The sequence below is a fragment of the Ctenopharyngodon idella genome, chromosome 10 (assembly GCF_019924925.1).
Source record: "Ctenopharyngodon idella isolate HZGC_01 chromosome 10, HZGC01, whole genome shotgun sequence".
In the NCBI taxonomy this organism is placed as follows: domain Eukaryota; kingdom Metazoa; phylum Chordata; class Actinopteri; order Cypriniformes; family Xenocyprididae; genus Ctenopharyngodon; species Ctenopharyngodon idella.
This window is the reverse complement of record NC_067229.1, coordinates 3142468-3169074: the sequence shown is the minus strand read 5'-3', so window position 1 is coordinate 3169074 and position 26607 is coordinate 3142468. Positions and strand designations below refer to the sequence as shown.

General features: G+C 35.8%; 2 protein-coding genes across 18 annotated transcripts in view; one reads left to right on the top strand and one right to left on the bottom strand.

Annotated features, from left to right (window-relative positions):
* Positions 1 to 26607, top strand: part of LOC127520458 (SLAM family member 5-like) — a 162261-nt gene that overhangs the window by 58772 nt on the left and 76882 nt on the right. The window lies entirely within an intron of this gene.
* The window catches only part of LOC127520452 (unconventional myosin-IXb), a 50362-nt gene that overhangs the window by 16495 nt on the left and 7260 nt on the right, over positions 1 to 26607 (bottom strand). For 16 of the 17 annotated variants that reach the window (XR_007932117.1, XR_007932116.1, XR_007932118.1 and 13 more), the window contains exons 2-12: positions 18439 to 19335; positions 8311 to 8405; positions 4901 to 4963; positions 3247 to 3346; positions 3039 to 3139; positions 2825 to 2954; positions 1315 to 1404; positions 1116 to 1232; positions 904 to 1038; positions 687 to 808; positions 459 to 600 (exon numbers count right to left, since the gene is read on the bottom strand). Coding sequence is in view for 14 of the 17 variants with exons in the window: in XM_051908535.1 (XP_051764495.1) it covers positions 459 to 600; positions 687 to 808; positions 904 to 1038; positions 1116 to 1232; positions 1315 to 1404; positions 2825 to 2954; positions 3039 to 3139; positions 3247 to 3346; positions 4901 to 4963; positions 8311 to 8405; positions 18439 to 19275 (1932 nt within the window). In the remaining 3 variants the exon portion in view is untranslated. The other variant, XM_051908546.1, reaches the window with a different exon arrangement.

Here is a 26607-nt window from a genome sequence, read left to right as displayed (position 1 = left end):
TTAAATTTTTTAAGATATATTAAATATTAATTATTCTAAATATACAAAAATAATTAAAAATAATGATTTTAATAGTACACGGAGTAAAATTAATTGTTACAGTCATTAATTATATAATAATTAAGAATATATTAATATATTTGTTACAATTTATATATATATATATATATAAAAAATAAATTTAATTATTAAATAAAATAATTTTTTGAAAATAAATGTTGTTGACAAAATGCCTTTAATGACACGTAGTAAAATTATTACTTATATTAAGCTGTAAAAATGTTTTATTGTGTATGTTAATATTTAGAATATTAATATTTTATTTGATTTTTAATTGTTTGGTCAGGCCAAATTATTTTATTATGTTTACAAAATTCCTTTAATTACACATAGTAAAATGATTAATTGTCAAAGCCATGTTGTAAATTTTATTTTCATTTAATTTCAGTTGCCGTTACCTTAATCTGGTATTTGACCTTCCCAGCAAAATGGAGGATGACGAAAGCCGGTTCCATCACTGGAGTCGCCACAAAGTAATGGTTCTGTTGGTGCTGCTGTTTGAACTTGGCCAGCAAGGTTTTATCAGTGGCGTGAGGAAAGCTACAAAGAAAATGTGTTGAGAATATTGACAAAAATACATTCTGGCAATAATGCGCAATGAACCAGTGAGAGATGAATGGTCTTACTTGCTCTCCTCGTCAAGTAAATAGAGGAGTCCAGTGGGCTTCTTGCTGATGAGGTGAAGACATCCGACGTTATCGGTGTAGTCGATGTTGTGCCAGGTGATGCCCTCGGACTGATACTCCTCCTGCAGGTGGACCAAACACATTTCTCATTCAAAACGCCATAGGAAAAGGGCATATGAAGGTTGTGCCCATGCAAACCTGTGTAAAGCCCACTAACCTGTTCAAGTTTAAAAATGTGCTGGTTGAAGTAATACTGAAGCTGCTCGTTGGCGTAGTTGATGCAGAATTGTTCAAAGCTGTTGGTCTCAAAGTCTTCGAAGCCGAAGATGTCAAGGACACCAATAGACAAACACTGAAATAATGCAGAAACAACTTGAGAATAAGACCTTGAACATTATTGAAAGTTTACGAAAAATGGTAATTTCTCACTGAAATGGACTCCTCCATGTCTTTCTTATTAAGCAGCGCATGATTGATCCGCAGGACGATCCAGTCGAACAGGGCGCTGTACAACGACTTGGCCATGGAGTCTCGCGCAGTGATCGCCTGAAGAAACCACACTGGTTTAGATACAAAACATCTGGAAGCTCCGAAAAACCGGCAGAGCGAGCGGCGTATAAAAGCGTACCTCGCTGTGGCTGTAGGGCAGAATCAGCTTGTCGTTTACAGTCACTGTTTTCCTCTTGGTAAGAGCCTCCACCAACAGCACCTCCTTGACCTGCACCAAAACACACGAGAACGTTTGTGAAACCTCATCCACAACATCCAACTACAGAGAGCATGAATCCAGCATGTGAAATCCTTTTTCTCCTTTTAATATGACTACACAATAATAGTAAAAATAATAATTATTATTATTGTTATTAATTATATTTATTAATATTTTTTAAATTATAAAAATTAAAATCAATAAAAGAAATGTATTACTATCGCAATAATACTATTGTAGAGTAAGAAGTAAATATTTAAAAATAATAATAATAATAATATTATTATAATAGAAAATATTTACAAAATAACAAACATTATTATTATTGAAATATTTTCATTAATATCTTGTTTTTATTTTATTATTTACATTATAAACAAATAACCAAAATCAATAAAGGATATATTAATATATTACTAACTATTGCAATATTACTATTTTTAATGTAAAAAAAAAAAATAGTATTTAATAATAAATAAAATGAAATATATATAAAATAATATATATATTCATTATTAATATTCAAACTGTTTTAATTAATATTTTATTTATTTCATTATTTGAATTATAACAATAAAAAACAATAATTAATATTAATATTGCAATAATACTACTGTACAGTAAAAATTAGCATTCAATAATAATATAAAATCTAAATAAACTTACGTATAAAATAAAAATAAAATGAAAAGAAAATATTTATAAAATAATATATAAAATAATGACAATAATAATATTGTTTTTTAATTATTTAAATTATAAAAAATAAAATAAAAAGGAATATATTAGTATATTACTATTGCAAAAATACTATCCTAATGTAAAAAGAATATTCAATAATAATAATAATTAATATTATTCAAACTATTGTTGATGAATATTTTATTTATTTTAATCTTTGAATTATAATAATGAAACAATCAATTAAGAAATATATTAATATTGAAATACTATTGTACTGATAAATAAAAGTATGTATTTAATAATAATAATAAATAAAATAATTATTTTATTTTATAAAACATGAAAAAATAATATTTAATATTTGTGGAAGTATAGAGCTTTTATTTGGGTGTAAAACCTCTAGGAGACCTTAAAGCTTCTCTTTTGTTGACAACAATTTTATAAATGATTCTCAAGACAAATTTGGCAAGGTATCCATGCGTTAAATACATGTATTATAAATGCATTTCAAAACACAGATATTTATGTAATTCACTTGGGTCAAACTTCAGGTTGAAAAAAATCTGGAAAAAAAAAAAAAAGGTCAGATGGAGATGGTCCTCACTGCAGAACACGAGATCCAGATCTAGATCCAACTCCTCCCACTTTACCTATCCCTAAACCTACCCGTCTCCGCCCCCTGGATCTCGTGTGTTCTGCAGTGAGGGGCTACTGCACAGATGGAAAGTTTCAAAAAGACATTTACCTTCAGCAGGTCTGAAAGCGTGGAAAGCACCTCTGGAGGCCCGACCTCCAGCCCTTCCTCTCTGCCGGACGACTTCTGACTGTACGTCACGTTACCCAGGTACAAGATGGCCGACAGGACAGTGAATATCCTACAAGGAACGCAACAACAAACCAAACCTCTTAGATACGAGTCTGCAAAGACATGAGTCCGTATGGTTTGACAGGAGACTCACTGTCTTTTGGTGGCCGGCAGGAAGCCGACCATCTCCATCGCCTGCTGCAGTCGCTCGAAGTCGTGTCGAAGGTCATCCGCATCTTCTATCGTGAAGTTTTGCTGAAAGCGAAGAGCAAAAGACTGTTGCAATTCCAGGCTAACTGGATGTTGTTTATTTGTAGAGCGATGGTGAAGGACTTTGAATGAGCGTATATGAGAGCGTTCACCTGTTTGAGGTAGAAGTATTCTTCGGGCTGCAGGAGCTTGAATTCTCGCCGCTCGTCCTCCGACGCGCCCACCAGCAGATAGTAAAACACGTGGTAGTTCCTGTGTGAAGAGATAGTTTGAAATGGTAGTTTGCAGGATAATCAAAGTAAACAACAGTCAGTACGCCACTTAGTTAGCTATAAACTGCTAACAAAAGGCAGCTAATGACACTGAACTACTGAACTTGTTTTTGGACAAACGTTCAAATGAATCAATTCACTACGAAAAATCCCAATGCTATGGCTACTTGCTACAAAAAGCCATTTTACTATACAATATTTCAGAAACAGCTGTCCTATATTAAATTTGAAGGAGGCGATATGTTGCTTTTGCACCAATATTCATTTACATGAACTATTTGAATGAATCAATTCATTCATAAATAATGGTACTATTTATTTATATTGATTTAGATTAAAATACTCGTAATAAATGTAATACAAAAAAAATATTTATTTAAATTTATTCATATATTAAATTTGAAGGAGGAGATATCTTGTTTTTGGACCAATTCATTTACATGAACTATTTAAATGAATCAATTCACTCATAAATCATGCTGATTTACATTAAAATATTCATTTTAATACAGTTTTTTTTTTTTTTTTTTTACCCCAAAACTTATTTTTATTATTTAAAATTAAATTAAAATACTCACTGTGATAGTTATTTATTACCTCAAAATGTAAATGTATATTTAAATTCATTTATATTTAAAATTTGATATGTTTTTTTAATTGAATCAAATGAATCAATTAATTCATAAAACATGGTAATATTTAATTATGCTGATTTTTTCTCAAAACATGACTATTTATTTACATATATTTATATAGTACATTTATTTATTTATACATCTTGTATGATACACATCTTGTTTTTATTTGGACCAATTCATTTACATTTTCAAATCAACTGAATCAATTAATTCATAAAAAGACGGTAATATTTAATTATACTGATTTTTATTCAAAACCTGATTCTTTTTTTCCATTTATTTAAATGTATTTATATTTTATTTTTATTTATTTATTACATTTGAAAGAGGTGACATCTTGTTTTTGGACCAATTCATTTGCATGAACCATTTGAATGAATCAAATCACAGTAGGCTGATTCACATTAAAATATTTATCATAATACAGTTTGTCCCCCAAAATATTATATATTTACTTAATTCAATGGAAATAAAAATTTAATCTGAAGGAGGTGATATCTTGTTTTTTGACCAATTTCTTTCACTTGAGCTATTTGAATGAATCAGTTCACTGAGGGGAATCCCAAATGCCACATGGTAGTTAGTTTGTAACTCAGAAAGACATTTTACAATATTTTGGAAACATCTTATCTTCTGTCATGCTACTGAAAAATGTTGCTAAGTTTGTAGCGTCACTATTTTTAGCCCTACACCGGTACAGGGTCTGTTTTTCAAGTTCTGCAACCTGACTATCTTCTACAACTACCACAGCGAGCTGATAATCATGAGGTTAGTGCTGCAGAAGATGTTTATCAGGGCGATGGATCGACAGATACACACATTCGTCTGTGGGAACCATCTGTCTCTAGAAAAGTCTGGTTTTCACCGCAAATTAAAAACATTGCAAAAGGTTTTACCTCTCGTTCTTCTCTCTGGACACCAAGCGGGATTTCTCCAGCAAATATTTTTCAACCACAGCCCTGAAAGACAATGAGAAACATTACAAATGTCAGATGCCAGCAGCTCTCTGTCGTAAATCGGAGCTTTAAAGTGCACAGATGTCAATCAATGCGGCAGATGGCCTAAACAAAACCCTCAATAGAGCGCAACAGTGAACGCCCACTTCATTTTCCATCAAAAAGATCTTCGATAAGACATTCTAAGACTTGAACCAAATCTGGGATGAATTCCAATAACACAATCTTAGTTTTGAAGCAAAAGCTACAGGACTGTGTGTACTAGTGTCTAGTGTCCACTTAATGACCGCCATCCGATGAAGTAGGCCACCCTACACTGGGCCAGAGAACAATAGGGTCACTGAAAGCATCCGTATGGCTTTATTGACTTCTCTCGGCCTTTGCTTAGAGGAGCACAAGTACAGCGCAGTCACCATTAGGGGCTTTCGCACCGGGTAGTAATAGGAACTCAGTTGTAGAAACTAACCACCAGGACGGCCCCCTGAGAATGTCATTTTCCCCTAGGGCCGTTTTCGTGGTTGCATTTGCACCACCAGTAGGAACTCTGGAGTGATGTAAGCCGTCTGACAGCGACGTCTTTTAAAACGGTTAGTTCACCAAAAAAATGAAAATTCTGTCATCATTTATTCACCCTCATGTCGTTGCAAACCCGTAAGACTTTCGTTCATCTTCAGAACACAAATGAAGATATTTTAATGAAATCTGAGAGCTTTCTGTCCCTCCAACTACCACTTTCAAGCCCCATAAAGGCAGTAGAGGCATCATTAAAGTAATTAAAGTGTTTTACTACCTTTCTGGGGCTTGAAAATAGTAGTTGCATAGACTGTCAATGGAAGGACTTTTGAAAGCCAATAGTTATAGGAAATATAGCCACGTTTCCACCCCAGGAACTTCCCCCAGGAACTAGGGACTTTGGGGTGTTTCGACAGCAGGGACTAAATGAAGTTCCAGGCAAAAATTTCCCCCTCAGAAAGTCCTTGCTCACGATGTAGTACTTTTTCAAAGTTCAGGAACTTTCAGGGGTGGGACTTGGGTGCTGAACATGCTGATTGGTTGAGTTCACACAGCATTTTGTTCAACCACTATTTTTGAAAGTCTGTCGCGGTGCGTGCAGTGAAGGTGATGATACACAGGGCAACTTTTTGCGCAGCGTTGCCGTGCAATGTTGCTTGGGCACTTTCCCATTGAGAATGGGTAACAAATTTTGATCTAAAGTATATAGATAGAAATTTGTTGCCCATTCTCAATGGGAAAGTGCTCAAGCAACATTGCCCGGGAAGAACAATGCTCAAAAAGTTGCCCCGTGTATCATCAACTTAAGATCTGTTTGCTATTCGAATCAACAATGGAGTTTAAAAATTACGACCGATGGACCGACAACGAGGTTCAGGCTTTATTAAGCTTATATGCGGAAAGTTGTGCACAGTCCTACGTTACCAGACTAATCATCACAGTACTTTAGACTGCAATGGAAACGCAAACAGCAACAGGTCTGGGGGAAAAAATTTCCAAGGACAAATTGTTCCAGGTAATTCAGGTGGAAACCAGCTACGGCTCATCTGTATGGGCAGGTTGGGCAAGAGATGTCATTTATAGGGATAGTTCAAACCAAAATGAAAATTGTGTCATTTATTCACCCTCATGTTGTTCCAAACCTGTAAGACTTTTGTTCATCTTCAGGACACAAATGAGGTTCTTTTTAAATGAAACCTGAGGGATTTCTGTCCCTCCATTGACAGTCTACGCAACTACCACTTTCAAGCCCCATAAAGGGAGTAAAGACATCATTAAAGTAATCCATGTGACTCCATGTCTTTACTCCGTTTCTGGGGCTTGAAAGTGGTAGTTGCGTAGACTGTCAATGGAGGGACAGAAAGCTAAAATCTAAAACTAAAATCGTTCCCAGTTCCTGCGCTGTGAACATAACAAAGAGCCAATAGTTATAGGAATTATAGCTGCTTTTCCACCACATGAACTAGGGACTTTGGGGTGGTACTCGGTGTGTTTCGACAGCAGGGACCAGTTGTCTAAATGAAGTTCCGGGTAAAAAATCCCCCCTCAGAAAGTCCCTGCTCACGCGGTAGTACTTTTTCAAAGTTCTGGAACTTTTGGGGGCGGGACTTGGGTGCTGAACATGCTGATTGGTTGAGTTCACGCAGCATTTTGATTAGTTGACTCTATGCAACATTTTATTTCAACCACCACTTTTTTTTTAAAGTCTGTTGCGGTGCGTGCAGTAAGAGTTGTTTAAAAAATACGACCGATGGACCAACGATGAGGTTCAGGCTTTATTAAGCTTATAAGCGGAGGACGAAATCCAGCGGGAACTGGAAAGTCACACACAGTCCTGCGTCAGCAGACTAATCTTCACGGTACTTTAGACCACGATGGAAGTGCAGACAATAGGTCTGGGGTAAAATAGTTCCTGGGACAATTTTTTCAGGGAAATTTCGGTGGAAATGCAACTTATGAAAATGCTGCTCTGGTGCGAAAGCGCCTTTAGACTAATAAAGCACTTGGACCAAACTGCAGTGGGTGAATGTCACGCGAATGTCTGGTCAAAAAATGTCCAGGTAATATTACCCTAAAATCTCTACTCTATTTTGATTAAAATAAGTAGTAAAAACACCATTTTCTCCAAAGGGAATCTGATTTTGATCAATAACTTATAAACCGTTAAAGACAGCCTTATTGTGAGCGACGAGGTTGTTCATCGATGGTATCCGCATCTGCTGAAGCCATCAGATCGCATTATTTCAGCTTATTTTTAAAATAACTGTTTAACAGCAGAATTCCTAATGAAAAACTACATTACCCATAATGCTGTACAGAAAATTCCCCCAATCAGGGAGTTGAAACAAGCAAAACACACCAAAAGATTGTGTTAGCGCCGCCCACTGTCATAAAGCACTGTGAAATGTAATCAAGTCGATCTACACTCTCAAAAGGAGTGAATAGGAACAAAACAAATAATTAAAAGAAAACTAGACAGTCAGCTTTGTGTCAGTTTCCCAGAATGAACAATAAACCACAAAAGTCAAGCACAACACATGCATTCATCCTGCTATCAAAGCTGCTCTGCTGTGGAGGAACCATGTCAGATCCACTGGTTCCTTAATTGTGTTTATACAGCGTGAAGGAGGAAGTGATGCGTATGACTGGAGTGTGACGTCTGCAGTTACCGCAGTGACACAGCGGCAAATGGCAGGGTGTGTGAGAGCGAACGGCAGCTGATAAGAGCTTCAAAGGCAAGGGTCACTTACTGAAGGCCACAGACTCCTCACGCTGCTCACGAATGTGACTCTGGCCGCAGCACACATGAAATGAAAGCGAAATGAACGGTTTCTCACCCTCGCACCACTCCGCTGTCTAGGTAATTGACCTGGATGAACTTTCCAAATCGGCTGGAGTTGTTGTTGTGGGCGGTCTTTGCGTTTCCAAATGCCTGTTGAGAGAAAAAAAAAAAGCAGAATGTGTGAAAATTTTTGATTTGTATGTTGAGGGAAGACATGCACATTTTGCAGTCATTCTAATCTTTACATTTTGATCTAAACTGAACATTAAAAATGATTTTTTAAAACACTAAATTATATTATGATGGCATTATTAATAATACTATGATAATTATTACAATTTTGTATAATATTATGATCAATTATTAATAATACATTGAAAAAATAATAGCTAAACAACAATAAACTATTTACTTACAGTAAACATCACCATCAATTATGATAATTATTGTTATTAAACTGTAAACAATACTTTTTACTATTTCCACACATTACTACAATAGATACAAAATGATAAACTATTTAATTTAAAAAATACAAATATTTTATTAAAAATTACTACCACTATTTTTTATTATTATCATTACAGTTCTTTTAAAAATAAGAAAAAATGTGCTATTATTATTTCTGTAAATGATCTAAAATAATTCTTATTATTATTATTAATACAAATTAAGAATAAAAATATTAAGAGTAATAGATAAATAATAAACTATTTCAAAACAATAGAAATGTATTATTAATTAAAACATTATTATTATTAATTATGATTATCATTATTCAAATAATAATAACAACAATAATAATCTTACTGTAATTGCCAGTTATCAATAATTAAATTATAAGATATATAAAAATATTATAAATTTATATAATAGCTAAACAATACAAATGTATTATTAATTAAAATATGAATTATGATTATAATTGTATCATTTAAATAACAACATTAGTAATTCTTATATATATATATATATATATATATATATATATATATATATATATATATATATATAATAAATATATAAAATATATAAAATACAATAAAAAATTATTTACTACTTTTTACTAATTACTACTATTATTATCATTACTATTCTTTTACCTATAATAATAATAATAATTATTATTATTTTTTTATTAATAGTAATAGAATTGTTAATAATGGATACATAAAATTTTAAACAACAAACAAAACCACACATACACACACACACACACATATATATATATATATATATATATAAGACAGAGGAACAGATTTGAAAAAGCTTAAATCATAAAAAAGATTAAATCATGTTTCAGATGCAAATAACTCCAGTCCGACTGACTAAAGCAAACAATCAGTCTTTATTTGAGTGAAGCGCCTGATGGCCGTCAGCTCTGTGCTCCGACTCCTGATGTTATCGCCTGTAAAATCACGTCACCTCGTCCTCCACCCGTGCACACCTCCATCTGTGTGAGGACGGTCCCGTGATTAATGCGGCTCTGGTGTGGAAAGCGCCGCGGGCCGATGCCAACCTCTGCCAGAGGGCACAGCGCAGCCCCTTCCTTCAATGCGGGACAGTGTTCGCCCAGATCGGCCAACAAAAGCCCTGCGGCGGGGGAAAGTGGGCTCTGTGCATGTTAAAGAGGGAGGCTTTGTGCCAGACACCAGTGGAAAAACGGCTGGGGAAGGGGGAAGGGCGCTAACCTAATTAAGATTCCCTGCAGTCGACCTGTGACCCGTTTCACAGAGCACACGACCAAATATTGAGGAAAGCTGGAATGTATAGTGTAGCCGATCAGGACTGCCCAAAAATTACGATTCTGTCACTTCTGGAACACAAAACAAGAAACTTCATCCAACTCTTTTCTAACAATAGCTTCAAGCAGCTACATCTGTCAAGCTCTGAATAAACAATAAAAGTATCCAACAGTTGTCCATATGACCAACAGCTTTCCCATATTAATGCCAATAAAGCTATTTTCAATGCAAGGTTTTCCCTCCAGCTAATACACTCAGATGTAAAATTTGTGTGATGCTTTATTGACGCCAAAACTGCCTAAATTTATGTCTGTTCGTCATGAGCATCACATCATATATAGTGCATGACTCGTATGGACTGATTTTATGATGCTTTAACAGTGTATTTGGTCATTTTTGGAGTTTGATGGACATGAAATATCAAAGTACTCAAAAGAACTGCATGAAGATTTTTCAAATAAATAAACAGAAATAAATGAATAATAACAAATTAAATAAATAATAAATAAATAAATACAATAATAAAAAACTAACTAATAAATAATGACCAAGTAAATATATACATATAAATATAAACAACAAATAAACAAACCAAGAAATAAATAGACTAAGCAAAGAAAATAAATAAAAAACAAATAACTAAATATAAATAAATAATAACAAAGTTACTAAATAATGATTAAATAAAAATAAATAAATAAATAAAATAAATCAATAAGTACATAAAAATAAAACTGTAAATAAATAATAACTAAGTACATCTAAAAAAATAAGATAAATTAACAAAAAATGACTAAACAAATAAAAATAAGTAAACAAATAAACAGTCCAAGCAAAAACTAAATAAATAAGTAAATCAAACTAAATAAATAAAACAAAAACAAAAAATTAAATGACTATGTAAATATTTAACATATCCAAAAAATAAGTAAATAAGAAATATGTAAATAAAAATAAAATGAAATTACATGAAAAAATAAAATAAAAAAAGTAAAAATAAATAAAAGTATTATCTAACAAATAACTAAATAAATATAAATAAACAATAACAAAGTTAATGGATAATGATTAAATAAAAATAAATAACTAAGTAAATAAAAGTAAATCAGTAAGTACATAAATAATAACTAAGTAAATCTAAACAATAACATAAATAAACAAAAAATGACTAAAATAAATAAATAAACCACTAAATTAATAGACCTAGCAAAAAACCTAAATAAGTAAATCAAAATAAATAAAATAAATAAACAAAAATAAATGACTATGTAAATATATAAGGCATCCATAAAATAAATAAATACATCAAAAAAAGAATTAAATTAAATGAAAAAATAAAATAAAAGACCAAGTAAGTAAAAATAAATAAATGTATTATCTATAGCAGAAACGATAGTTTTATTTTAGAATGACAATAATTAATCATTTAAACTATGACAAGAATTTTTATTTTTGGGTGAACTATTTCTTTAAGATTCTCAAGACACGACAAAATGAAGCATTTCACTAAAGATTTCTGGGACATGAGATGAAGAAAGTTCAAGAGAACATTGATAAGAAGAAAAATCATAAGATTCATGGGGGAAAAAAAAAAAAACACAGAAGTGAAAGATTTTTCTCAAGTAAGTTGGAAAGCGTCCAGACGAAGTTGTCTGACAGTCACTAGATAAACAACACAACGCATCTCACTCAAGCAGTCAGACAGTTCAGACTCGAACATGTCCTTAGAAACAGGCTGTGATTGGTTGTGGGACTCGAGGGGTATGAGGAAACAACACTGCTACATTTCTCTGTCAGAATGTCGCAACAGCAAACATGCTGAACGCTTTTCTGCCAGACCTGGGAAAGAAAGTAAAAAGGGGTAGGGGAGAAGACAGAAATCTGCCGACCTGTCTGGACTAGTTCTTATTCTTCGTCGTTATTTGGGAGTCAGCAGCTCGCTGCAGATTTCCACGACAAAGCCACAAGTCTCCAGTTCCGTATAGAAACTACAACTTCAACAACAATAAATATCACTCAGGTTAACTCCGATTTGAGCAGAAGCAGGGACCGACCCTCTGAGTCACTCTGAAAACTCACTAAAACAACAGCAGCAGCATGTGCAACTGACTCACCTGCTGCCATACATGAGGTCTGAGAGGGAAAAAATTTAATGTTTAAATATAAATATTATTATATTAATGTAACAATTTAGAATTATTAATTTTTAATAATAAGAAAAATTATACAATTAATAAAATATAAATCATTTATATAGTTCACTATATATTATTTATATTAGATATATACACATTATAAAAAAAATTCTTGTTTACATATAATATTAAAATAATAATTTTTTATATTATATAATTAATATAATTTTATACATCATAATTATATATATATATATATATATATATATATATATATATATATATATATATTCAATTATTATTAACGATTTAATTATTGAATTTTATAAATATATATATATATAATATAAACATTACATTATACATTATTTATATTTTATAATATATATACCCACAAACATATGTACATATACATATTTATTTGTGTGCAACAGCATGCATGCTAAATCCAAGGTTTTTTTTTTATTTTTATATCTATTTAAATGACAAAACAACTGTGTATAACTCTAAACAGACTATTCCTTTTCTGCCTGAACTGCACATCGTTCACCCATCTGGTTTGACAGCCACTGAAATCTAAGCCATGCATACAATGCATCTCGAATCAACAAAGACTTTATAAAGGCCAGTAGAATCCTATTACTCACATGACTGTTAAATATAGCAGCTTCTCCTTTCATTCTCGGCCTTGGAGCAATCATGTCCAAATATCAGGCCAAGACATTCTCGCCATCTCAAGAAGTGAACTGTGACTTCATTCTTTTTCTGCCTCTTCAGCAGACTCCGGGTGGTTTTGTTTGCCATTATGATATTAGCTGGTGACAGCGTGTACGAGCGCTAATTGAGACCACGAACACAACAGCATTTAAACAAACGCCCTTCAGGCAGAAAGAGGCATCAATTCATTCGCTCACAATAACAAACAATATACATTTGTACATTTTCTGGCAAAAAAAAAAAAGTGAAAAAATACAAGTACTCGGAAAAGAAAGTGATGCTTGTCCTAGCATTAGCGCTAATCACAATAGCTATGCTTTTAGGGAATGAAAATGCATAAACATGGAGTGCTCTCAAGAAAAATAGTCTTAAAATAGTTTGCAAATCTAGGGGTTCAATCGATTAATCTATTGATTATTTTTTTATGTTAGTCAAATAATGTAATGACTATTTTTTCCTTGGTTAATCTATTTTTCCCCCCCAGAATAGTTGATTAATCCTAATTTACGCTAAAAATCTTGGGTTATTTTTTCTACCCAAGTCCTGAGCCTTTTGGGTTATTTTTCCAGTGTTTGGGTAGTTTTCGCGTTACCCAGATCCTGGGTCAGACGTAACAACCCAGTGTTTGGGTAGTTTTTGTGTTACCCAGAACCTGGGTCAGATGTAATAACCCAGTGTTTGGGTAGTTTTCGTGTTACCCAGATCCTGGGTCAGACGTAATAACCCAGGGGTTGAGTTATTTGTCGCAGGATTTTTGCGCCCTGTTTAGGAGAGAGCAGAGCAGCTCCGTCAAATTGATGCATGTCTTCGGTAAAATACAGGTTTGTGTATGTTTTACTTTATCTAAAAATTCGTTATTGTTCTGAATATAGTTTAATTTTATGCAAAGAATCAAACAGGGGGCGATGGGAGTCACCTAAATGAGTGTCGCGTCAGTCTTCGCGTGATGGAAACGCCTGATGCCTTGCATAAAACTGTATGATTTTATTCAAAAAGATACAGAATATAAATACTTAGGATGTTATAATATGTTCTCAGAATTGTACACTGATTATTTATGGACAGGTTATTATAGAATTATTAGAATTAGAATTATAGTAAAAATGAATCAACCCATTATGCTGGGTTAAATAAACAATCCAATTTGCTGGGTAAAATTAACCCAACATGTGTTCTGTCCTATATTTACCCAGACCTTTGGTTGTTTTTAACCCAGTGTTTTTTAGGGTGTACCAATAAATAATAACCATAACTAATATATGTATGAACTTTTACCTAATATGTGCCTTTTACCAAATAAAACCATTTATCACAAAAGATGAGGTTTAAGCAGTGTAGGCCTAATTAGGAAAGGTGTTTACTATGCCTGCATTTATCCTACAAGTTACAGACTTTTGGTGCTTGACTACAGTAATAAGGCATTTAGATCTTTAAATTAACAGACGTTTCTTTCCAGGCTGCTGGAAATTGGAGACGACTGAGGTTATTAGGCCTGTAATGACAAAATGGACTCTTGGGGTGTTTCATTTTACAAACTTTTCCAACACTGACACAAAGCCGAGAGATAAACAATGGCCACAAAATAGCCATTACAGCTTCCTGAGGAACAATATGCTGACTCTCAACACCCCGTGCGCAGATTGACCAATGGGGAGCGAAGCCTCTACAGCTACCACTTCCTGTTGAAGTGATCAGCCAGAGGGAACTTCCTGTCTGTGGCCAGCAGAAGTATTACTTCAGAGGACTCATTTATAAGAGCATTACGTGTGAACGAAACCCTTGCAGTTGCTCGGCAATGCCTGAAAAACAGAAAGCAGAGGTGTTTGCAGACATGTCTTCTTGTACAGCTAAAAAAAGCAAGAGCTCAGTGCCATTTGCAGGGTCTGTGGCAAGAAAAAAAAACTCTCCTGTTATCTGATACTCAATGACGTAATGCACTAAAAGCCACTTGGATCTGGAAGAAAACCACATTTTTGGCTTGATGGATTCCAAACTGTTCTCCTGACTCCTGTAGGGCATTTCAAGAAGAATGTACCACATAAATAGGTCACTCAACGTAGATACTTTTTCTAGTATTTAGAATGCAATGACGCCAAGGTCAAATATGCATTCAAACAAAGCAATACGGTTGTTTGTAGGAGGGGATAATGAAAGAGTGTAGCTCCGGTGAAAAGGCGACCAAAACCGGTCTGACGTGCTGGTCAACGACAACTGATGCCAAAGATCTCTGTTTACATCATAAAAAAATATGCAAGTTGAAACTGAGACAATAACGTGCAGCTTTAAAAAGAAAGGACTGCAAAATTACAATTTACTTTGAGTCACAGTCCATGAATTTGCTTGTAATACAGCTTAAAACAAAACCATTTGCTACTGGGTGAGGCTCTTCAGTAGGTGACAATTAGAACCAGTTAACTATTCCACAATTGGTAGAAGAAAACTTGATAACTTGCTAACTGAGACTAACATGCTGACTGTGGTTCCTTGCGGTCCAAAAGGTTAGAAATGGGACTGCAACTAAGCTTAGTTGATTTATCAATCCAATTGTCAAACGAGTAAGGCTGGACTAGAAGAAGGAACTTTGCATTGACCCACATATGGTAACATTTCTCTCTATTACAATGGAAAGAATAATAAATGGAATATTGTGTGCTTTTTTTAACAAATCAGAACCAATTGATAGTCTTGGAAGATGGATGAGGCAAACAAACTTCATAAGACCATAAAAGGAAGAGAAACCTCGATGAGATCTGACTCCTATCATTGAAAACGTCTGGATGGAGCTTTGTTCTGGTCTCAATGTTCAATCGACCCCTGCTTCTCACCACAAGCGCAGAGACGCAGGAATATTCTGTAATGAAGCCTGAAGACACGTCTGCCAAGGGACAATGACTATGCTGACTGCGGGGAAATGACTTCTAGTTTTCAGAAACCACAAACACTGAAGCAAGCGTCAACACAAAACCTGCCATCTTTCATCTCTTCCAGGACTTGCTACGTGAGTGAACTTTGCTCTGATATAAGGGGGCTGAGATAAGATACAGCACCAAACGGTTTCTCATGACATCATCATGTGTACAGGAAACTTTCTCATGTACAAAGAAGAGATGTGAATCTCGGAAGCCGAGTGGGTTGGTTTTGTACCCAAAGAATTGCCTGATAAATGACTTCAAAAACAGCATTTGTATGCAAGTGTAAAATCTAGATAGGGCTGCATGATATATCGAAATGATTGAAATATCGCAGATGTACTCGTCGCAATGGCTTACGATAACTGAATGATTTGAATACTTCAAAAGATTATGGAAAGTCCAAGTTTTAGGTTGACAGCAGAGAGTAGACTGGACACATGACTGTTACATATGTGTGACATGCTTATTTTTAGGGGTGTAACGATACCCTCATGTCACGATTCGATACATATCATGATACTGAACTCACGATACGATATTATTGCGATACTCCAAGACAGTTTGGTAAAAGGATAACAAAAAATATACTGTTGATTAAAATGCTAAATTTGGTATTACATTGAGGGTGGAAATGAATAGGCTTGGACTTGGACCGTACTGGTAACCCAATGCACAGGACAATGGTGATTTATGTTATTAAATGCAGTAAACAAAGTACTCGTGCACAGTAAGCCACCTCTCAGACAGTGTGTGATCCTGAATTCAGTTCTTTTCCACAGCTTTTATGGCCAAAATTACGTCAAAATGCCCATCTTGGTGAGTGTTCACATAAACGCAGTCAGTTATGTCTTAAGTTGACTAAACAGTTGAGAAAGAAAGCGTGCGTGTAACAGTATATTGGATCCGTGCATTAGTGACAGCAGCCTAAAAACCTGCTTCCGTCTGTGTGCTTAATGTTAATCAAACAACAAAAGACAAGGAGAAAATCATTCACTGCTCTTGACTGAATAACTTTTTATTTTTACATTTGATTACTCAATTTCTGTTGTTAAATGAACCTAATGTAGGCCTATACCTGAAACCCTAAACCCCCTTGGTTTACACTGACGTTAAAATAACACTTTTTATGTATCTAATGCTACAGTAGTAGTAGGGTTACTTTCTTCTCACAAAAAGAATGTGAAACATGTATGTTGGTTATATCATTTTCAATTTTTAAATATATTTAATATATAATATAACTCTGTTATCATATCACATATCAAATACTGCATTATTTAACATGATCGCAAGTTATCGTATTTTTCTTCAATATGGAGAAAAACAACTCTCCAAAAATCTGAAGCCTCCAGCTGATAACCCTTGAGCTGTTAAAATTTCATGAGATCCACTCTAACTGTTCTCCAAATGCAGTCTTGCAAGAGTTTCCACAACGCAAGGGTTACCGCTAGCATAAACCACCATGAGATCAGGGTTGGGGAAGGGTTTCTGCTAAAATTTTGCAAAATAACAGAATGTGCTTGAACAGGTTTATGGGACTGAGCAATAATTTTAAAGCAAGAGACATAAAACAACAAGAACGGCATGAGACACAGCCCCCCGAGGAAAGCCTCCAGATGTAGGTTAGCCGGTACTGCAACATAAGCTATGAATATACAGCAAGTTGTGACCCCACGTTTCAAGCACAGGCTTGTGGGAAAGCATTTTGTAAAAAACTGATCTAAAGAGCTACAGTTTACAGTGAAGCCTGAGAGACCTGTGGGTAAGCTGTCATTATGGCCATTACGAAGCATTGTTCAAAGTAGAGTGCTTTTCCAAACCCTACAATTCCAACTAAAGAGCCATTTTGTAGATACAAGTTTCCAAGGACTCAAAGCCATGCACAAAATGAATAAAAATACTACACAAACACCCAACATCGACAATCAAATTTAGAGGTCTTACATGCTATTACCATTTTTGGGGGTTGACAAATTCGAATGTTGTCAACTAAAAACCGCAAACCCATCAAATGACTTCCTTTATCTTCACCCTTTTAATAACTTGCAACAAAACATGAGAAAGATTTTGAAACTCTAATAGCTTGACCTTAGAATCTGCACTGTATGAAATGTAAGAAGACCTTTAGAAACAGTTTTCAACTATCCCATGTTCCAGAAAGTCCTTAAACAAATCTTCTGATCCCCAATTCAATTATTCTAAGCCTGCCTTGTGAATGTACAAAGTACAGTGCTTTTCAACACCCTACAATTACAACCAATGAGCTATTTTGTAGAAGTGAGTCTCCAAGGGTTCGAAGTCATGCATAAATCTAATGCATAATGCTCAAATAAAGATAAAATACTACACAACAAATGCAACATTGACGATTAAATGTGTGGTTCTTACATGCCATTAATATTTTGGGGGATTGACTAGGTCTACGGCTGACAACTGCAAGCCCATCAATTGACTTCCTTTACATTTAACCTTTCAATACACTAAAACATAACATCTGATTCAAAACTCTAGAGACTCAAGCTCAGAATCTGTCAAAGACGATGTTGGCACTTCAGAAAAGTTGTCAACTACCCCATGTCCCAGTAAGTCCTTAAAGGAATCTACGGGGTCTACATGCGAATGTTGTGAAACATGTAACCAAACCCAGTTCATATCAAGGTGTTGGTGATCTTACCTCCAGCACAGGTCCTGCACCCAAGATGGTTCGCTCCACGCCGCTTGCGTAACCCTTCTGACTGAGGGCTGTCAAGCAGTGAATGAGGAAGTTAGTGCTTTGCGTTTTGCCCGATCCACTCTCTCCTGAGATAACGATACACTGGTTGATGTGCTTGCGCAACATGGCATAGTAGGCCACATCGGCAATGGCGAAAATATGGGGTTCCAGCTGGCCCAACTGGTGGTTCTCATACATTTTGACGTATTTGGGGTTGTAAATGGGCAAGAACTTAAAAGGGTTGATGGCAACGAGAATGCTGCCAGCATACGTGTAGATCTTCTTCTTTTGAAAGCGATTTCGAAGGTTATCCAAGATGCTGTCCTCACTGAGGACTGGAAGGTTGCAGAGGTCCTCAAAGTCCTTCTGCTGCGGTGGGAGGAATCCCCGAGCAACCAGTCGCTTGGACTCCTGCTCATTTGCCACGGCAGGCAGGTGCACATAGCGGATGGAACCATCGCAGTTGCGCTCCTGCAAGAGAAAGTAAAACCCCTCGTTTCGAGAATGTTGTTCCTGGGCTTTCCTCGGCCAAAGAAGGACCCTGTGCACCGGAAGGTCGGTCGATTCCAGCACCCACTCCTCCCCGCCACATTCCTTCACCTCGGCCAGGACGTAGCACTTGCTGGTGTCCAGTCCGAGGACCGCTGCCGCATCCTGGATGACGCTAGCTGCAGTGGCCTCTTTGGTGACTCTGAGTGTACAGCACGATGCCGTCTCCAGAGCCAGTCGGGGGTATATCTGAAGTTCGTAGGCCTTTCCATCTTGGCTAGTCGTCCCATCGCCATCTTTGACACTCATTCTGACTCAGGACGAGCCCCTTCAGCATTACGTACTGCCTTCGCAACCACCATCTAGCACCTGGAAAAGAGGACGCAAGGAATTAGGCCTGCAACTAACAACATGAGTGATTAATCGATTATTTCTTTGATTAATCATTCCATTTTGCAAAATAATCACTTCACTTTGAGTTTATAAAACATCCAAATATGAATATTAAAGTAAAATAAGCAACAGACTGGCATAAAAAAACCACCTCTCAACTATGTTGAATCATTGCAGATCACCCCGTGGCCATATTAGGGCTGTCAAATTGATTAATCGTGATTAATCGCATCTAACATAAAAGTTTGTAAATATATGTGTGTGTGTATTAGGGCTGTCAAGCGATTAAATTTTTTAATCTAATTAATTATAATTACATCATATGGCGATTAATTAATCTAATTAATCGCAAATTAATCATGCATCAAATTTGGCTGAGAAATTACCCCCAAAAGATAATTTTAAAGTCATTATTGTGTTAAGTGACAAAAACATCAAATAGACATTACAAAAAAATAGCTTTAGAAAAAAATATTTTACATAGAATATATTACATAAACTTTTAGGCTTCAGCGGTCATGAGGGTGAGTAAATGATGACAGAATTTTAATTTTTGGGTGAACTATACGTTTAATGAGTTTTTATTAATATGGCAATATGAAATCATTTTTTTTAATGAAATGATACTCTAAATAAGAAACTAAAACTACTAGTAAGTGGCGATAAATGTTTAAAGGAGTCATTGAGTGAGTCATTCATTAATTCATTCATTCGATTAGTTCAAACAGCTGATTTATTCAAGAATTAAGTTAATGTCTCTCTTTATGAATGGGCCATTGAATCATCGGGTCACCCGATTGATTCACTCAAAACCCAGATTAATTCAGAAAGGAAACACCACGATGTGTTGCTCAGAGACACACAACAGTTCTGCTCTGGCTTTACAGGTAATATTTTCATTGGCAAAACTGAGCAAAAGCAGAAAAAAAAATCGGCACACCACAGCTCCAAAAATGACCGAAAAATTTCAATACAAGACTCACACGTGTGATTTTTGGAGCTTTGGTGTGCCGACTTTTTTTCTGCTTTTGATTAATATTTTTTGGTCGAGCACCCATCTTTGAGCATATGTTTGCTGGTGATGTGCGTGCTTTTGTCCTGATTTTGCTAAATTGAGCAGACAATACTGTGTCTAAAATATAACACAATATATTAACTTCTTATTTATTGAACTGTTGTATAAAATAAATCATATTTGCACTTGTGCTATTCGTGACAAAAATACACATTACTTGTGTGATATTGCTGAACTATATCATCATTATAATAAATATGAGACAAAAATCATACAAGGGCATTTTTGAAGAACATATGACGAGTTCAATCTGAAATTTGCTTCTAAAATGATCATTTTTATCAGGCTTCACTTTAATGGCAATGAAAAGGACTTACTGATTGCCATTAAAGTGAAATTACTGAACCTAAACATAGGAGCCTGATAAAAACGCTTAATTTAGAAGAAAATTTCAGATGGCACTTCGAGGCTTTTGCATCTGAAATCTTCATATTTAAACACACACACACATTATATATATTTACAAACTTTTATGTTCGATGTGATTAATCGTGATTAATACTTTTTGACAGCACTAATATTTGTTCCTAGAAACATACAGATGTTTACTACAGCAAAGCAACATTTATTGACTAGATGCTTGACATCTAGATGTGTCCTTGACAGCACACAGTGTCAACCAACCAATAATGATATTTTCATTGATTTTATTGATTAGCTATTGCAGTCCTACATTACGTACTGGCCTACATTGTTTCTTTCTATTAACCTTCCACTTTTTGTTTTGAAACAAGTTCCAGCAAGTCTCATTCATCTCGATTAGATCAATCATTTGTAAACAAGAGCTTCAGGATTTAATTAAACGTAGATAAGGTGCCATTACTGGTGCTATTTGGATGAACCTATCGCCCCTATCCCTTATTTTTCAGGCCTGCAGCTCTCCATCTGACCTTATTATTCATGGCGTCTGACTCAGACTAAACAGCTCCTTTATTTAATCTGCCTAAAGCTTGTCCCTGCAATAAACTCTGATCACGAGTGGAAATTGCATCTGTGTAGCAAAGAGTCTCACAGGAAACTGTGGTCACGGTTATAGTCTGTGTTGCAGTGAATTTGACCCATCCTAGCCAGTAATACACAGCACATCTCTATAAATATACAGTACAAAGCCACAGCTGCTACATCATAGGTGTCAATACAGGCAAGGCAACCACATCCCTGCACAGCAACATAAAGGGGTATTTATGTCAACTAAGTCAATATGAAATCAAAACGGACCCTATTTACTTTCTTATTGCACACTCTAAACTTTTTTTTTGTAATTTCAACAAAATGTAATATATTTTTATGTTTCCATATGGAAATAGAAATCAAATCCCCATGGAAATCAAGTCCTGTCAGAAATAAGTCACATTACTGAACTACAACGCTGAAGGTGCTTTACAAGCAGCCCTAACAGGCCACATGCTCACAAAGGCTTCTAGAAGAACCAAAATCTGACCTACCAATCTAAGCTTATCCAACACCGTTCATCTCATTTATAGATTAGTGAATTTTGTCTTGACAGAGTTATTTCTACGTGGTGGAACAGACAATGCAGAACACTGTATGCTTGTTCTAACTGTAAATTTGAGGATGTAAGTTATTTCCTGGTAAGACGAGAGCCAAGTGTCTTAATATAAGTTGACAGCTGTTTAAGCGAAATTAAGTTACTCTGGAAAATCCTAATGAATGAATAGATGTATTTTCTGACGGCTTGTCATAGTGGGGCATCCATTGAGACTAACATTTTTATCCAAGATCAAATCAAACCATGAGGGGTCGATAAACTAGCCCAAATTTTTATGCATTATATTTCTTAAGTAAAAAAGTTCATTAAAAAAATTCTAGCTGAATTTGCTGGTAAAAAATGGCTAAACGTAAACCTAAAAGTCTGTAAAATAAACAGTGCAAATGTCTAAACTTTTCCAGCCTGGTTTCTCAGATGGGTGAAAGTAGGCCATCCTCCTAACTTGGCTGTTGACCATAACCAGAATCAATAAAACTCCAAGGCATGCATAAATGCATAAAGCCTGCGACCACAAAAACAGCATCATCATTACGGCTCATTCTGAGCTGTTCTGAAATAGACCAGCCAGGTTAACGCTTCATAATGCAGAACTTGAGACTAGGAGGAAAAACATGCAACGCCATGGGAAAGAGTAGAGTTTAATATATCTCTGTCAGACTCCTCATGTTTCAGAGAAAGTCGAACATTCCTGAGATAAAAGTGAAGGAGCAGCAGTCTGGCAAGAATAGAGTGCAACAGTCGGGTTCCGGAAATAAAAACTCCATTCATTTTCTCCAGAGGGAAATTGATTTTGAATGATAACTTATAAACCTTTAGGGCCATATCTTACACCTGGCGCAATGTGGCACCAGGCGCGACAAGTGTTTTTTGCTAGTTTCAGCCCGATGCAGTTATCATTTTCACGTCCTGTGCCACATTGTTTAAATAGAAAATGCATTTGCACCCATCTGTTCGCCCATGGGCGTGCTGGTCTGAAAACGAGGTGTGTTCAGGTGCATTGTTGGCGTGTTGCTATTTTGACTGCGCCATTGACCAGCACATTAGTAATATGCGCCTATAGGTGGGTGCACAAGGTGAGTACACTCTACTTATTACACACAGTTTGTGTGCTGCTTAATGATATAAGCAGCACACAAACTTTCCAAATATTAAAAATAAAAGGATTACAATGTAAAAGATTATTATTGTGTGCATAAAGATAAAAATGCTTTGGTGGAATCCGGCTTTTCCCGTAGATGGTCTGCTCACGAACCTTGCACACGAGCAGATCCATTTCCGCGATAGAGAAGCGTTTAGTTTTTCTGCTTGCAGTTCTGCCATGTGAATAGCGAATCCACCAACTGGCTTTTAAAGGGAATGGGAGATGAGACTCTGATTGGTTTATTGCAAGTTACGCCCAAAACACACCCATGATTCATTAAGAGAATAGGAACAACCCTTTTAGACCCTGCGTCTGGCGCGCTGACCATTTTTCCCATCCTTAAACTAGAAAACGTGGATTCGGACACGCCTTAAGTGGACTTGCACTTTAGACCGTGTGCTTAGATCATTAAAATAGGGCCCTTAAAGACAGCCTTACTGTGAGCTACGAGGTTGCTACAACGCATTTAATACTATTATCTAATGGCACAACACTCTTAAAAAGCATAAATATATACACTACACCTAAACAAGGTAAAACAGTCATTTTTAATAATGCTGAATGATTTTTAAAGATACATTACAACATTGAACTTATATAAAAAAGTTGATATTGCCTAAGTATAAGTAGTGTAAAGACATATGATGTCTTCATTGATCATATCATTTTTTTTATAGTGCAACTATTATTTCCATTTTCCGCCATATTGTCTTGCTTTTCAGTTAAAACATCTAAGTATCCTTAAAACAAGATCATTTAGATGCAACAATGCATAAGACATTATGACTTGTTTTCGTAGATTGTCTCTTTAATACATGTGCATTCTGGCAGATTTTTTTCCACTTCTTTTAAATATAAACAATTTAAAAACAAGTAAAAAAATCTGTTGAAAAACTGTATCTATATTCAGATTTCAAACTATGAAAAACTAGTCTTAATATCTTATGTAGTGTTGCTTCTCAAGTAAATGCATTTTTAGATCTTTAAACAAGTCAAAAACAAGATAAATCAAAAACTTAAGAAGTCAAAGGATTGATGCAATCCAGGTTTTGGAACAGATCTGAGATGCTCTTCTCATTTTCATGAAGTTGTTTTTGGCTAAATGACTAGAAAAATCACTGACATTGCAAAAAACTGCAAGACAAAGTCACAAACGAACCGTAAAAAATCATCACCAAAGCCGTTACTTCTTTTCAAAAGATCACCAGGATCATCTCTCCAACACTTTTCTCAGAGAAAGCTCAACTGACTGGCATGAAAACAAAAGTTTTGGCCTCTTTTCAGGGGACAACGGGAGTGATTTCTGATTCGCGAGAGGGGTTGACTCTCCAGCTCCTCACGTTTCGGCCTCCTTTCAACACTTCCTCGGATAGAGATACATTCAAGTTGGCCGAGCTCCCAGGGGAGGGAAGAGAGAGAGAAACCCATGAGGTAAATCAGTCACAGGTTCTTTATGGAGCACAGATGCAGCTGGAGACGCTCTGAATGAAAAGGCCCGTTGAAGTGGAATGTGCGGCTGAAACAGAAACAGGGCTTTTGTTTTAATATCACCTCCATTTAGGAAGCAAGTCTTTTAGCAGACGCGTGGGCAGGGGAAAGACAAAGCTCCACGCGGCGCACAGGCTTCCCTACGGACGACACCTCCATCATCAGTCTCGTCTGCTGGACGTTTTCTTCTGGTTCAGGCCTACGCTGAATGCTTTTCAATCAGACTGAATATGCAAAAAAAAGGCAAGAATCCACCCACAGGTCTCTAGATATGACTTGATTCTTCAGTGCAAGTCTGTGGGATTTTTCACCTGTTTTGGTGTTTAAACCTGACCTCTGAACAATGCAAAATTTTTTGCGGAGTGACTTATGGTAAGGTGCAACTTATTTTCCAGAAAATATAATATACGCTTTTAGTAGTTTCATGAAAGCAAGTTCATGTAATGTAAAGAGGCAGTAGTGGGTCAAGAAACGCCTCCAACTCCTGTGAGAAATCAACTCCAGTCTGAGCGGAGCTCAATAAAACATCGGCAGTAGTTTCCACAGCGGGACACAATCTCAACGGCCGGACCTCCTGCAGACGCACATGTGCGCCAGCTTTTGTTTCACCATCCTATCGCAGTTCACCACAGGAACACGCCGTTACTGGAGACAGAAAAACCCTACAGTCTCGAAAAGCACAAGATATAAAGAAGGCTACAGTGATGCAAATCACTCTTTAATAAAGTCCCAGCTTTAAACTACAGTTTTATTGACTCTTAAGTTACATGAGCTTGAATTATACATGAATATACAACCATGAAATCAAATTTGACAATTCTTGTTTTTTTATGGAATATTGGAGTGTTTATTATAAATGATTTATCCATGCACATTTTAAATTCATGTTCCTCGTAATCTTGAATCAGAATAACTTTCCGCCCCTCTTGCAGTGACATCTCTTCTCTTCTCTGATGACGAAGCCGGGACAACCTGTCACTCACATGAGATCCACCAACAGCAAACCACAACCATCCAGTCAATTCCCCACGGACAAAATCAAGCCCCGCCCTACATTTGTTCTTGTTCAAAAAGCCGTTTCACTCGGATATACGGCACAATATGGAAGAAAAGTCTAGCGCAACTTCTGTTTCATGCCAACTTTATTAAAAGGTCACTCTTTGCACCACTTGCAAGGAGCAAATAAAATAGCATTTTCAAATTGTTTTAAAGGGTTGGTTGATTATGATTTCACTTTTTTTTAACTTTAGTTAGTGTGTAATGTTGCTGTTTGAGCATAAACAACATCTGCAAAGTTACGATGCTCAAAGTTCAATGCAAAAGGAGATTTTTTTCTTATAAATAATTTGCTGTTTAAGGACCACAACAAACAGCTGGTAGGGACTACAACAAGCTTCTTCCTGGGTTGGTGACATCACTAACCCTAAAATTTACATAAACCCCACCCCTGAGAACACACAACAAAGGGGGTGAGGCCATGTTGGGCTGCTTTAGAGAAGAGGAAGAGTTGTTGTAGTAAAGTGTTGTTATCATGCTGTCATTTTACGCCGGACTGCTTCACAAACTAGGATCAATTCAACACTGGATTTGCACAAAAGATTAACATGACGGCACATGCTAGTCGATGAGTTGAATCAACTCCACAGCAACTACATAAATTTATCCACTAACCATTCAGAAATGTCCTAAAAGTTGTAACTTCTTCCTGAGTCTCTCCATCAGTGTCGACTCCGGTTTGAACAATGTAAGGCTGAACACCTGTTACTGACAATCCTCATTTTGGCTGCGTGAGATTCTCCAGCTTTGTTGTTGTTGAGCAACCGAAGAGCGAGCTGTTAAAGCTCCACCCTCTTTTGGAAAGCTGGCCGGGAGCAGCAGCTCATTTGCATTTAAAGGGACACACAAAAATGTGTTTTTGCTCACACCCAAACAGGGGCAAATTTGACAGGCTATAATAAATGATCTGTGGGGTATTTTGAGCTGAAACTTCACAGACACATTCTGGGGACACCAGAGACTTATATTACATCTTGT